General features: G+C 33.3%; 1 protein-coding gene across 4 annotated transcripts in view; it reads right to left on the reverse strand.

Moving 5' to 3' along the window:
• Positions 1–15,643, reverse strand: part of DPY19L2 (dpy-19 like 2) — a 91,773-nt gene that overhangs the window by 37,771 nt on the left and 38,359 nt on the right. For all 4 annotated transcript variants that reach the window (XM_025873137.2, XM_025873138.2, XM_025873136.2 and 1 more), the window contains 3 exons: positions 9,964–10,041; positions 9,135–9,221; positions 3,083–3,142 (listed from right to left, as the gene is read on the reverse strand). In XM_025873137.2, the coding sequence (XP_025728922.1) occupies positions 3,083–3,142; positions 9,135–9,221; positions 9,964–10,041 (225 nt within the window). The remainder of the gene's footprint in view (positions 1–3,082; positions 3,143–9,134; positions 9,222–9,963; positions 10,042–15,643) is intronic.

The raw sequence follows: 15,643 nt of genomic DNA on the forward strand, positions 1-15,643 counted from the left end.
TAAAAGAGAACCATGTAATGAAATATGTAGAGAAAGAGTAAATACAATAAAAATATACGTAACATTTATGACATTAATAAAAGTCTTTAAATTCTCACAAAGCAAGACCTGCCATGTGCTGTGCAGAGAAGAGGTACTGAAACAGATTCAAAAAGGTGACAAAGACAAGAGTGACCAAAGCAAATAAGGAGTCATAGTTTATAATCCTGTCATCACTAAGGTTCACACCAATAAACATTAGATATTAAATATATTTTGACATTAAGAGATACAATTCATGAAGAAAATATAGTAAGTATGAACATCTATGCACTGCAACCATCTTTATAAAGCAGAAGTTACTAGACATACAAGGAGAAATAGAAACACACTAATACCTAAAGACTTAAATATACTTTTTCAATACAAGATAGGTCAGTGGGCAAATAATACATATAGCTATAAAAGACCAGAACAGTTGAAAATAAATCTTGTTGATAAATTTATCAAAACATGTCCCATTAATAAAGGATACACTTTCATCTCAAGCAAACATAAAATACTCACCGAAAAAAATGATCATTAGGTCAGAGAGAAAGCATCTAGGAGTTACATAAACTAAAAATATTACAAACAATCCTCTGTCATCATGAGGTAATAAAACTAGAAATGAATAACAAAGTCAGAAAACCAAAAAGCCCTTCCTCTTGGAAATTAGAAGCCCTAAAGTTTCTATTAAACAAGTCTTAAGTGAAAGAGAAACAAAGTTTTTTAAAATATGATAATGAAAAGTACATATTAGAAATGAAGAAAGTCATTTAAACAATGATCAGAAGAAAATCCATGGCCTTAAGAACTCATATCAATAAAAATGAGAGAAAAAATAAGTTAAAATTTGATTCAAACATCTAGCTACAGAGTAACAAAATAAACCAAGAGAAAACACATGAAAGGAAATACTCAAGAAGAGTTTATTATATTTACTTCTTTATGTAACCTTTATTTTGTTTTTTATTTCTTCCTAATGTTCTAAGATTTCTTCTGGTCATCTACCTTCTGCTCAAGAACTTCCATTAACTATTCTTTAAGGGTTGCTCTGCTAGCAACAAATTTTTTTAGTTTTCTTTCATCTGAGAATGTCTTTTATTTCCCCTACACTCCTAAAAGACACTTTCACTGGACGTGTAATTTGTGGTTGACAATTCTTTCAGCATTTGACAAACGTGATGCAATCTTCTTCTGGCTCCACAGTTTCAGATGAGAAGGTTACCATAATCCAAATCAGTTTTGCCTTATAGGTAACACATTATTTCTCTCTGCCTGATTTTAAGATTTTTTTTTTTTGTTTGTAGTTTTCAGAAATTTATTTATGATGTGTCCTGGCATGGATTTTGTTGGGTTTATCCTACTTGGGATTCACTCAGTTTCTTGACTCTGTAGATTTATGTCTTTTACCAAATTTGGGAAGTCTTCAGCCATTACTTATTCAACATTTTTTCAGCCCCACTCTCTTTTACCTCTCCTTGTGGACTTTCAATGAGACAAATATTTAGATGTATGTGTGTATATGTATCTATATGTATGGGTCTAGAAGCAAGGACACTGTGGTAGCAATGAGAACACTCAGCACTCAGATCTTTGGTTTCTAAATACCATACAGAGTAAGAAATGCAATATAATTTTTATTCCACAGACATGAAAGAATTACTTGGATTAAAAAAGGTTTGGGGGAGGGGGTTATAAAAAAAGTGTTAGCTCACAAAACATCTTTGCTTTTCCTTTCTTTTATGAAAAAAAAAGCCATAAAAAGGCAAAATATCCTTTGCATTGTCTAGATGACTAACATGATTTGTTTCTCCCTTTTGCACAAGACTGACAATATCAATTATATCAACTTCAAAATATAAATGTAAGCGGAACATTAATTATATCACAACTTTTTTCTCCTTGGATTTTTGTTTCTCTGAAATTCTTGAGTTGAAAGCTTGATTTTTTTACTCTTTCCAGTCTGAATTGTAAATACTTAAGACAATACTTAATACATCTTCTTAGTGCAGCTCTGACACAACTCCCTAAATGTCCATGGACACTGTTCTATTTGTTTCCATTTTTCAATAGTTTATAATGGAAATTTTGACTTTCTTTTGAGTTCAGTTATTAAATGAAGATTTTTGAATTCTCCATTGATTTCTTGGTTTAATCTTTTAAAAATTGCCAATTTTTCTGAAGTAAATAGATCATGTATTAGAAGGGCATGTCATCTAATAATTCAAGTACCCAAATATCCCTATATTTTCATCATTAGGGATGGGAAAAAGCCTCCAGCAGTGAGTAACCGGCAATTCTGTCCATTTCCTTCTTTTGCATTCTGAATAGAAATCTACCTGATCTTACCATAACTTCTCAGTTTTACCCTATTAATATATCATATGTAATCACATAGCTCTTCAATATAGGTTTTATTTTTTAACAGGTATACATCTACATTAAAGACCAAGAGAAAAACAAGGAATGTCATCTATCCAATATTATGAGAATTAGTAATTGCAGTGCCTATCTAATAATATACTTATTTAACTTGGAAACAAAACACACAAATATAGAGGTAACATGGGCCATCCGTTTGCATATTTGGGAAGACGTCAAATAGATTACGTAGTGGCTGAGATGAAATAAGGGGCTGGGAAACCACAGGGAAATGGTACAGAGACAAAAATAATAGTCTAAAGTGGGAAGCATAAGAACAGATAGATGACAGATGTAGAGAAAAGAAAAAGGGAAAGTGGGGTCAGGACTACAGACTGAGTTATTTTGAGGAGAAGGTTAGTAAATCCAAAGAGAGAAACTCAAAATTTAGAAAGCAAGGCAGTAAGGGTACAGCAAGATGAGAAGTAAAGAGAGTTGTGAGCAGAGTGCTGAAATAAATGAACTCATTTCTTGGTAATGACTTGTAGATGTTGCTAAGGGCTATTTCTCACCCTATGTGAGTAGGTATTGATAAGATTCATTGACCATAAGTCATTCAATTTTTAAAGTATATTGTCTGTATTCAGTTTATAGAAATAAAGAGTTTGAAGAAATGGTTAAAAATGTTGAAACTTACCCAAAAGTTGAGTTCAGACACTCCCAATCTTTGAATTTTATTTCTCTTTAGAATTATCACCTAAAATGCACATGATATAAAATGAAACAATTAAATAAAATTGACATTTTATATGAATGATACACTTCAAAAATTACACTGTCACCCACTTCCATCTTGGCTGTAACCACCCATTTTCCTTCTTAATTGTTGATTTTTCAAAATTTGGACCTGGCAAATTTCCTTGTAGTGAGAGCTAAATGCTTTGTGTGCCAAAAAGTTGCTTCTAGAATCAAGTTAATTCCTCACTGAGTTACTTGGGATGTCTAGTGCAGGCCACTCCTCTGAGGGTGTGGATGGTATGTGGGAGGTGTGTGCATGCAAGGGTATATGTAAGTCACCCAGCAAAATCAGTGGTCTAAATTAACATGAAAACCCTTCCTCTCTGAATCCCTAAATAAAATATTTAAAAATGTTTAAAATATGTCTAAGTGAACTTATAAGAAAGAAAATGAATTTTCCAGGTGCCAGAGAAAAGCAGATGACTTTAAAAAACTGAAACAATTAGGAGAGAATCTAGGGCAGTCTTAAGGGAGAACTACAGAATAAAGTTTTAACTATGGGCTTGCATCAAAAGTAGAAAAGGGCTTGGGACTATGGAAGGTAAGAAAGTGGACTTGAGATAGGCATAAAGCTGGGGTCCTCCAAAACCATACCCTTCAGTGCTATCAACTAAATGTTTATGTTCCCCACCAAACATATGTGTTGAAACTCTAATCCTCAATGTGACATAGGGGAAGGTGAAACCTTTGGGAGGTAATTAAACCATGAGGGTGGAGCCCTCATCAATGGGACTTGTGCTGTTATAAGAAGAGATATGGGAGAGCTGTCTCTCTCTTCACTATGTAAGGATATAGTGAAGGTAACTGTCTGCAAATCAAGAAAAGAGCCCTCACCAAGAACCAAATTGGCTGGCACCCTGATCATGGACTTCCCAGCCTCTAGAATTGTGAAAAATAAATTTCTGTGTAAGCTATCCAGTCTATAGTATTTTTACTATAGCAGCCTGAACTGACAGACACTCAATTACTAGGAATACTCCTCCTACCATTACTAGAAGGTGGTAAGGTATTTGTTTGTTCTCAAGTTTGGGGTAAAAAAAAAAAAAAAGCTTCCTATGAGAAACTGAAATCTTAGGTCTGTGTATTACTTAGATTTTGAGTGGAATTTTGCAACATTAGTTAGTGCAAGGTGAGCCAGGATTCCTGAAATTCCAGCAACAGGAAAATATAAATGTACCAGATTATACACAGCAACACTGTAAATACAAAATATAGAAACAACCTAGATGCCCAGACATTGGACAGTAGTTGAATTACCTATGGAAAATGCACAGTGCAGTGTTATGAAACTATAAAAAGAATGAAGAAGATCTCTATGAAATTATATGGAATGATATCCAGGATAGGTTGTTACAAGGTATCTACAATAGGCTGATAAACCAAAGTGCAGGGCCACCTGGGTGGCTCAGTTGGTTAAGCAACTGCCTTCGGCTCAGGTCATGATCCCAGGATGCTGGGATCGAGCCCCACATTGGGCTCCTTGCTCAGCGGGGAGCCTGTTTCTCCTTCTCCCTCTACCTGCCACTCCACCTGCTTGTGCTCTCTCTCTCTCTGTCAAATAAATAAATAAATAAAATCTTAAAAAAAAAAAAAGAAAAACCAAAGTGCAGAAAACTACCTATAGTATGCTACCTTTCATGTAAATAAGAGGAGATATAATTTTAAAAATATGCAATACTTATTAGTGCAAAAAAAAAAAAACAACTAAATGGGCAAACCAGAAAACCAATGAGATATCTTACAAGAAATGTAGCAAGGTAAAAAGAAGGATAGAGAGAATGGAGTAAGAAGAAATGGGAGAGAGTAACATTTTCTAAATATAACTTTTTGTATATTTCTTATTCTTAGAAACATAATATTTCACCTCAAAAATAAATTATTAAAATCAATCAGAATGGAATTTCTGCTTCTGGTCAAGTTAATATAACAGGAACCACACATACTCTCCCATCTGAAACAACTAAACCCAAACAAAATAGATTATAAAAGACTATTACGAATAACTAGATGCTAAAAACTGGATTACATAGAAGACAGACTCCGAGAAGCATACAACCTACCAAGACAGAATCATAAAGAAACAGATACTCTGACCATACCTATAACTAGTAAGGAGATTGAACAAATCATCAAAAAAACTCCCAACAAAGAGAAGACCAGGACCAGATGGCTTTGCTGGTGAACTCTACCAGACATTTAAAGAAAAATTAATGTCGCCCCTTCTCAAAGTGTTCCAAAAAACTTAGGAGGAGAGAACATTTCCAAACATATTTCATGAGGCCAGCATGACCCTGATACCAAAGCCAGAGAAGGATACTACAAGAAAACTAACCTATAGACTATAGCCCTGATGAACATAAATGTAAAAATTCTTAACAAAATACAAGCAAACCAGATTTAACAGCACACATTAAAAGGATCATACACCATGATTAAGTGAGATTTATCTCACAACTAGGATGGTTCAACATATGCAAATCAATTAATGTAACATGCTACATTAACAGAATGAGGAATTGAAAATCACAAGATCATCTCAATAGATGCAGGAAAGCATTTGATAAAATTCAACATCCTATCATGATAAAAACTCTCAACAAAGTAGGAATAGAGGGAAATTACCTTAACATATTAAGGGTAATATTTGAAAATCCCACAGTTAACATCATACTAAATGGTGAAAAAGTGTAAGTCTTTACTCTAAGATGAGGGACAAGGCAAGGATGCCAACTTTCATGATTTCTATTCATATAGCACTAGAAGTCCTAGCTACAGCAATTAAGCAAGAAAAATAAATAAAAGGCATAAAAAATGTAAAGAAAGATGTGAAATTATTTGTTTGCAGATAATGTGATCTTCTATGTAAAAACACTAAAGATTACACACACACAGAATTTAAAAATTCTGTAAAGTAACAGGATACAAAATCAACATACAAAAATATGCTGCATTTCTACACACTAACACTCTGAAAAGGAAATTAAGAAAACACTCCCATTTAGAATAGCCTCAAAAAGAATAAAGTATTAAGAATAAATTTAGCTGAAGAGGTGAAAGACGTAATACAATGAACTACCAAACACTGCTGAAAGAAACTAAAGACACAAATGGAAAGATAGTATTTGTCTTTCTTATTTTACATAGCATGATGCCCTCAAGGGCCATCCATGTTGTTAAAAATGGCAGGAAAACCTTACATATTTACCTTTATCTTTCATTTTCAGTGCCCTTCACTTGTGTAGAACCAGAATGACATCTAATATTTTATTCCTTCCATCTGAAGGACCTCCTTTAACATTTATTTTAATGAAAATGTGCTGGTCATAAAGTCTTAATTTTGCCTTCATTTTTGAAAGATATGTTTGCTGGGTATAGAACTGTAGATACACCATATTTTTTCTTTTTTAAAAGATTCATTTATTTATTTGACAGAGAGAGACACAGTGAGAGAGGGAACACAAGTAGGGGGAGTGGGAGAGGGAGAAGCAGCTTCCCACTGAGCAGGGAGCCCGATGTGGGGCTCGATCCCAGGACCCTGGGATCATGACCTGAGCTGAAGGCAGACGCTTAATGACTGAGCCACCCAGGCGCCCCTATTTTATAAAGATGTTGTTTGACTGTATTATTGCTTGCATTTTTTCTTATGAAAAATCCTTACCTTACCCTCTGTTCGATATTTAATATGTCTTATTTCTCTGGTTGTTCTTAGGATTTTCTCTTTATCACTAATTTTGAGCAATTTGATCATAATGTGCCTTATTATAGCTTTCTCTTAGTTTCTTGTACTGGAATTCAATAAAAGTCTTCATATCTTGGTTAATAATTTTCATCAAATTTGGAAAATTTTTGGCCATCATTTCTTCAAATATTTTTCTACCTCCTCCCAACTTCTTTATTTAGACATGTACTTTATTTTCCTATATGAATTGTAAGTGAAGGATTGATATATCACCATTTTGTAATTCCTATTTAATGAATGGATCTGGCACTAAGCACTGATGGCTGCCATCATAAAAAGAGAGGCACCAGATATTATGTGCCTCCTGATGAAAGAACAATACTATAGACTTGCCAAAGGGATCAAACCTGTATAAGTTTTAGGTCCAATTATTAATACACAGTTGACCCTTGAACAACATGGGTTTGAACTGCATAGATCAACTTATACATGGACTTTTTTTTTGATAAATACAGTACTGGAAATGTATTTTCTCTTCCTTATGAATTCCTTAATAACATTCTCTTTCCTCTAGTGGTTACTTTAAGAATACAGTACATAATACATATAATATGCAAAATACACTGTTAGTCAATTTTTGTGTTATCAACAAGGCTTCTGTCAATGTTAGTTATCAGAAGTTTTAGGGCAATCAAAAATTATAAGTGGATTTTCAACAGCATGGGAGTGTAATGTCCCTAACCCCCTCCCTGTACTGTTCAAAGATCAATTGTATTATAAATAAAGAATGCAAAGGAAGACATAAAGCTACACCATGAGGATTCAAAGAGCAAAATCTAGAACACAGAACCCTCACATGTTCAATGACCTGAATTCTTAAAAAATAAATTTCTTGGAAATAACACCAGGAAGATATATGGGAAATCTGTAGATAAAAATAGAAACTTAAGTGATGAAACTATAAAGGAAAGCTAGGAGAAATTACCATAGTCCAGATAGTTATTTCTGCTTTATGCCAGTGCAGGGGATTTATAATTACGGCAGGGCACATAGAGGGCTTCTAGAATGGTTAGAAAAGTTCTCATTTTGACTTGATGGTAGTTTAAGAATGTATGTCAAATAACAGTTCATTTATCAGTACTTACTAGTAATAGGGTACTAAGTATACAAAACATTTGTTTTGTGCAGTGTTCTATATGTGTGCTATATTTCAAAATAAAATGTTTTCATAAAAAGAGGTAGATGATTGCAAGTCCTCTACTTTGCTAACAAAGTCTGATAAAATGCTGAAAATGTTTTGGGGGAAAAAGAAAAAGGAGGGATTACTTACTATGAGGCCAAAGAGAAAAGTTTGGGGAGAAAAATGTTAAAATATAGGGATAATTTTAAGAGTCGATCAATGTACCATACATGAAAAAGTGCCATATTTTGGTATTACTGTGGTTCATATCATCTCTGATCATTGTGGAAAGAGAATATCCCAGAAACATTCCAGTGGAGGAAAACACTCCATGTTCTGGCTTGTGAATATTAGAAGTGTGACTATAAAGTAATAAAACAATTTTACTGAGCCACCATTCCAAATACATATCCAAATGAGTGTTATCCCATGAAAGTCACATGAGGAGACTATACATTATTCTCTAATCATGTTGCCATTGCTCAGAACAGTTTGAAACTCCTCTTTCCAAACTGCCTTGAGAGATAATTTAGTTATGGTCAAGAAAATCAATCTAATTATTGTCATACCGTATTTTGATCAAGATCTAGATCACCCAAGATCTAATCACCCACCTTGTTCACAAGTCTTTGGTCATTTCCAAAAATTAAATCCACCCTTGAAAGATGAAGATTTGCCACCAATGAGGATATTCAAAAAATGTGCCACAGTCTGTGAAAGCATTTCAGAGACATTCCAAAAATGTTTTGGAAAATGGTAATGTCATTGCAATAACTATTTAGTGTACTGAAGTGATGTAGAAGGAAATAAATAATTTTTATTATTAATTATGGCATAGTTTTAAAGTAAGTCTTATTACCTTATGATTGTTTTTTAAAATATTTACCTGGACATTACTTTAAAGAGATAAACTTTGTATTGTATTCATTTTTCAAGAATGAGAGAGAAAAAAAAGCATTATTTGGGGAAAGTTTTTCACATGAGCAATTATCAGGGAAGGGCACCATTTATTCTCCTAAACTTATATTACATGGGTAAACCTACTATTTGACAGGTAAAAAAAAAATCTTCATGAGCTTAGCAAACACTTACCAAAGTCATTAACAAAGATGAAGAATAATAAGAAGATAAATACATTGGATTTCCAAACATCAACACAAAACAAAGGAGAACTGAAACCTGCAAAGTGAAGAAAGGAAACACGTTTTACTGTTATTAGATATATAGCATAATGCATACTTTGTCTACAGGCATAGTCATTTCTAATATAAACTTCATATGCATAAATAAGATTAATAAATAGATCCTGGCCAAATGATAATAGAATTTCAATACACAGTTAAGTTCGAAGTTTTTCAACACCATAACTTATATACAGCAGAATTTAATCTTATTTCTCTGATACTTGATATAAAGAAAACAGAAAAAAAGCACTATTGTTTCTATTGATTCAGTAATAATAAGAAAGACTTAGTCATAAGTATTAATTTTCTAATCTTATTTTGTTGGACTACTTGAAGAGTTCCATCACTAACGAAGCTTTGTTTTCTTATCTAAAGTCTATGTATGTGTTTGGAAACCAAGATTTAAAAAATTCAAAAGCACAAAATTTACAGTGTCACATTAATGCAAAGTGCTAAAAGTCTCAGGTCTTGGGGAGAAAAAGCAATTTCAAAAGTAGTGACAATAAATAAAACATAAAATTTTTAAAAGTTTCACAGAACATAAAACATCTATTATAGATCTGAATATTACAGATATAGATATATAATAATGTAATCTTTCCTTCTGGATAATATCAACATCATATATATTAATTAAATACTACTTGCAAGTAGGTACCCCAAAAAAGAGTCAGTTCTGTTTTCTAAATCGTGAAATCTTGTTTTAATATTTAACTTATGAATATTAAAAATGTTACCATGTTCATATAAATGATCTTCTGAAATTTGTTTGGCTCAATGTACCCCACAACATACATGGGAAATAATGAAGCTATCTGAAATAAAAATATTAAAAAAGCAAACATGAAAAAAAGTCAAAAGCAAACACTTCACTATTCATAAGTAAATATAAGAGTGGAATTTATTTCCAATAATAACAATCAAAATAATTTGAACCAACCTTATCATTAAGAACTAGAATAGCCAGAAAAAATATTTCAAAGCCTGTATGAAAGCCACAGATTACTAACAAAGCAAAAAAGAATTAGGAAGTTAAAACCAGAGAAGAGATGAAAATCTACAGTGATGAGCGTGACATTTAAGTTGCTTTTATGCCAGAAGCATCTGCCAATTCCAATAGAAGCAGATTCTAATAGAGGTAGTTGAGAGATTTCGATGGACTCCTTACTCAGGGCACACCAAGAATGTGATCTCTGCTAAGTCCCCAAGCTTTGGTTTGGGCTATAATATGAGAGAACCAGAAATTAAGCAGCCCTCAGAGAGACTAAAGACCACCTCTGCATTAGCTCATTCTCTTGCTGAATGTGGGTGATTCAAGATTGTTAGTATCTTTATTTGCCTACCAGAAGCAACTTTTAATCTTCTCTGGAAGAAGTTAATATCAACACAGTCCCAAATTAACTCTGTAATTGTTCATGTACAATATCCAACACCACATCAAAACTAACCAGATACAGGAGATAAGACATTATCACTATGACAATAGAAACAGATCCATATAGAATCTACTTCATGGGTCAGTAGATTTTTTAAGTAAAAAGATAGTAAATGTGTTATGCTCTGTGGGCCACATACAATCTCTGTTGTATATTCTTCTTCTATTTTTTTAAACACTTTAAGAATGTAAAAACCAATCTTTGCTTGCAAACTACTGAAAAACATGTTTGGCACATCAGACATAGACTTTCCTTTTGATATGTGCAAGGAAATAACATATAATACTGAAAATTCCAGAAGAGTATTGGAAGCCGTAATAGAAAGTGAAATGTATAACTAAATATTACAATAATCACTATTGAGAAGTCAAAGATGGATTTAAAAGCAAGTTAAATACAACCAACCAAAGAAATGATAAATTGGAAGATAGGTCAGAAGAAAACATTTAGAAAAAACTATAAAATGTTAAAGAGATGAAAAATATGTGAAAGAACATAACAGATACAGAACATACAGTGTAAAGGTCTAATATATTATACTGTATATGTCAGAAAGGGATGAAGGAATGAAATAAAAGCTATATTTAAAGAGATTATATCTGAGAAGTTCCCAACATTTACAGAAGAAATAAAACATTGATTCATAAAATATTACAAATCCCCAACAAGGGATAAATTAAAACAAACAAAAACTTGACCACACTTAGGCATATCATAGTAAAAACTGCTTGAAACCAAAGACAAAAAGAAAACTCTAAAAAAGCTAGACACTAGCTGACTTTAAGACTTACCAAAAAGCAGCAGTAATCAAGACAGCATAGTATTGGAAAAATAATAGACAAATTAAACACTGCAATAAAACAGAAAGCCCGGAAACAAAGCCACACAATTACAAGCAACTAAACTTTTGACAAAGGAGCAAAGGTAATTCAATGGAGAAATGATAGTCTTCTCAAGAAATGGGCTGGAAGACTTGGACATCCATCCACAAAAGATGAACCTAGACCTAGACCTTATACCTTGCCAAGAAAAATTAAATAAAAATGAATCTTAGACCTAAATTTAAAATGCAGACTTATTCTAAAACTTCTAAAATGTAAGGAGAAAACCTAGATGACCTTATTTGATAATGAGTTTTTAGATAGAAAATCAGAAGCATGACCCATGAAAAAAACTAATAAATTGAACATTCTTAAAATCAAAAACCTCAGTTCTGCAAAAGACACTATTAAGAAAATTAAAAGACTGAGAAAATTTTTGCAAAACTCGTATCTGATAAAGGTCTGGTATGCAAAATATACTAAGAACTCTTAAAACTCAGAAATAAGAAAACAACCCAATTTAAAAAATGGGCAAAAGATCTGAACAAATACCTTACACAAAGAATATATAGATAGCAAATAACTACATGCAAAGATGGTAAATGTAATATTCCATTAGGCAACTGTAAATTAAAGCAACAAGGACATACTTCTACATACCTATTAGAATGGCTGATATCCAAAAACCTGATAAAATTGGCAATTTCTTACAAAATTAAACACAGCCTTACACTACAATCCACCTATCATACTCCTAGGTATTTACCCAATTGAGTTAAAATCTTATGTGCATGCAAAACCTGCAAACAAATGTTTACAGAATCACCAAAGACTGGAAGCCACCATGATGTCCTTCAAGAGGTGAATGGATAAACAAACTGTGTTATATCCGTACAATGAAATATTATTCAGCAGTATAAAAAAATGAGCTATCCAGTCATGAAAAGACATGGGGAAACCTTAAATGCATATTGCTAAATGAAAGAAGCCAGGGTAAAAAGGCAATATGCTCTATGATTCCAACTAGCCAATATTTTATTTGGGTTATGTTTTATTAAATTAAAGATTACAGAGCTCTACTGCAAATTACAGTATTACCATTTCTTTTATTTTAGAGGACTGCATTCACAGTCATTATTATGACTGGGCCCAGGAATTCTTTAGTTTGGGCCTTTGGAGAGAAAAGTCCCATACAATTTAACATTCAGTAGTAATGAGGTTAGTAGTTCACTGTACAATTTAAAAAATTTGTAAGCACAAAAACAATGGATAATTCACTCAAGAATCCCCAACAGATGTTTGTTTTAAACAGCTAAACATGGTAATACTTTCAAGTAATAACCAATTTACCTGACTATAGTTTCCCAGAGCTTTGCTTATACCTTAGTTACTTGGAGCTTAAAACAGTTTTCTTAAAAACAATGCTATAAATTCAAATCCCTTCAATGGACACTAGAGTACCAATGCTATCTCCACCCCAACAGAACTGACTTGCTGGTGGTAGGGAAAAATAGGCAAGGACAAATAGCTCAGCAAACCGCTCTTCAACACATTATCAAGTGCCTCATAAAGCAAGTTCAGCACAGCAAAAGCTACCATCAAATCTCAGAGTCAGAGAATGCATAAATTATTACAAGTTCTATAGATCAACTACCCAGAATTTGGGAGTTTGGGGCTAAAATCTTACTCTCAAACCCTCTGTCATTTCTTGTTCTCTCAGCATAAATTCCCCACTACCCACCATCTCCCCCAAAAGTAGATAAGACAGGTTTAAAGTGGTTCCAGGTAATATTCCAGGTAATGGATAATGAGAACCTAACTGGACTTAAAACTTTACCCTTTTTATTATAGTTAGAATCTCTACCAAGGACTCCCCTGTTGCTTTTTTTCCAGATTTATTAAGATATAATTGACTTGTAACATTGTATGAGTTGAAGGTATACACCTGTTGTTTGGATACACATATATTACAATGTGATTACCACTACAGTGTTAGCTAAAACCATTATTTCACAAAATTCCCATTTAATTTTAGCACTAAGAACATTTAAGATCTACTCCCCTAGCAACTTTCAAGTACATAAAACAGTATTGTTAACTATAATCACTTCACTGTGCATTAGATCCCCAAAACTTATTCATCTTCTTTTTTCTTTTCTTTTTTAAATAAGCTCCACACCCAGCGTCGAGCTCAAAGCAGGGCTTGAACTCAGGACCGTGAGATCAAGACCTGAGCCGATCAAGAGTAAGACACTTAACCAATGGAGCTACCCAGGCACCCCCATTCATCTTCTAATTCCAAGTGTGTACTCTTTGACCAATAGCTCCCTATTTCCCACCCCCACACCCTGGTAACCATCATTCAAGTCTGTTTCTGCTAGTTTGGCTTTTTAAGTTTCCACATATAAGTGACATGATACAGTATTTATCTTTTTCTGCCTGACTTATTTCACTTAGCACAAGGCCCTCAACGTCCATCTATGTTGTAACAAATGGCAGGATTTCCTTCTTTCTTATAGCAGAATATTCAATTGTGTTTATGTGTATGTGAGAGATATATATATATATCCCATCTTTATGCACTCATTTGTTGACACTTAGTTGTTTCCATATCTTGGCTATGGTGAGTAATGCTGTAATAAACATGGAAGTGCAAATATCTCTTTGATATTCTGTTTTCATTTCTTTTGGATATATACCTAGAAATGGAATTGCTAGATCACATGATAGTTCTATTTTTAATTTTATAAGGAGCCTCCATACTCTTTTCCATAGTGGCTGCGCAATTTAAATTCACACCAACAGAGCAGAAGTGTTCACTCCCTTCCCATTACATCCTCTCCAACACTCATTATCTCTTACCTTCTTGATGATATTATCCCTTATCAGATACATAGACAAATAAGATTGCATCAAATTAAAAAGCTTCTGCACAGCAAAGGAAACAATCAACAGAGTAAAAAGGCAATGTATAGAATAGGAGAAAATATTTGTAGACCATATATCTGATAAGAGGTATAAGAGGTTAATATCCAAACTATATATAAAGAATTCATAATACTCTGGGAAAAGACAACTTTATTAAAAAATGGGCAAAGGACTTGAACATGTATTTATCCAATAAAGATATGCAAATAGCTAATAGATATGCTCAATGTCACTAATTATCAGTGAAATACAAATCAAAAACCACAATGATAATGTTATCTCACACCCATTAGGAGGACTATTATCAAAAAACAGGCATCAGGCATTAATGAAGATGTGGAAGAAAGGGAACTCTTTCACACACTTGATGCATATGTAAAATTGTGCAGCCACTATGGAAAACAGTATGAAGGTTCCTCAAAAAAATTGAAAACAGGGCACCTGGGTGAGTTTGGTGAAGCATCTTCCTTTGGCTCAAGTCATGATCCATGGTCCTGGGATAGAGTCCTGCATCAGACTCCCTGCTCAGCGGGGAGTCTGCTTCTCCCTCTACCCTTCCCCCCTGCTCGTGATCTCTTTCTCTCTCTCTCCCAAATAAATAATCTTTTAAAAAATTTTTCTAAAAAAAAATTGAAAATAGAACTATCCTATAATCCAGCACATTTCTAGGTATTTAAGAATTGAAAATAGAATCTTGAAGAGATATTAGCATCTTATGTTCACTGTAGCACTATTCATGTATCCAAGGTGTGGAAATAACCTAAATCACAATCAATGAATAAATGGATTAAAAAATGTGTCATACACATACAATGGCATATCATTAGCCTTAAAAAAGAGGGAAATCCTACAATATGGAACAATATGAATGAGGCATTATGCTAAGTGAAATAAGCTAGTCATAGGGCAAATACCACATGATTCCACTTTATGAGATATCTAGAATAGTCAAACTCATAGAAGCAAAGAATAGAATAGCGATAGCCAGGGGCTGGGTGGAGAGGAGGAAATGGGAAGTTGTTAATCAATGCATATACAATTTCATTTATGCACTCTAGAGGTCAGCTGCACAACACTGTGCTTGTAGATAACAATACTGTACTCTATCTGTACTTAACAAGTTTGTGAGGAGGAGATGTCTCATGTTAAGTGTTCTTACCACAAACACAAACACACACACACAAACACACAGATGCATTTTTTAAAGAACATTACATAATAATAAAAAGAAT

Source organism: Callorhinus ursinus, unplaced genomic scaffold (assembly GCF_003265705.2).
Source record: "Callorhinus ursinus isolate GAN/ISIS: 27379988/994484 unplaced genomic scaffold, GSC_fseal_2.0 scaffold12, whole genome shotgun sequence".
NCBI lineage: Eukaryota > Metazoa > Chordata > Mammalia > Carnivora > Otariidae > Callorhinus > Callorhinus ursinus.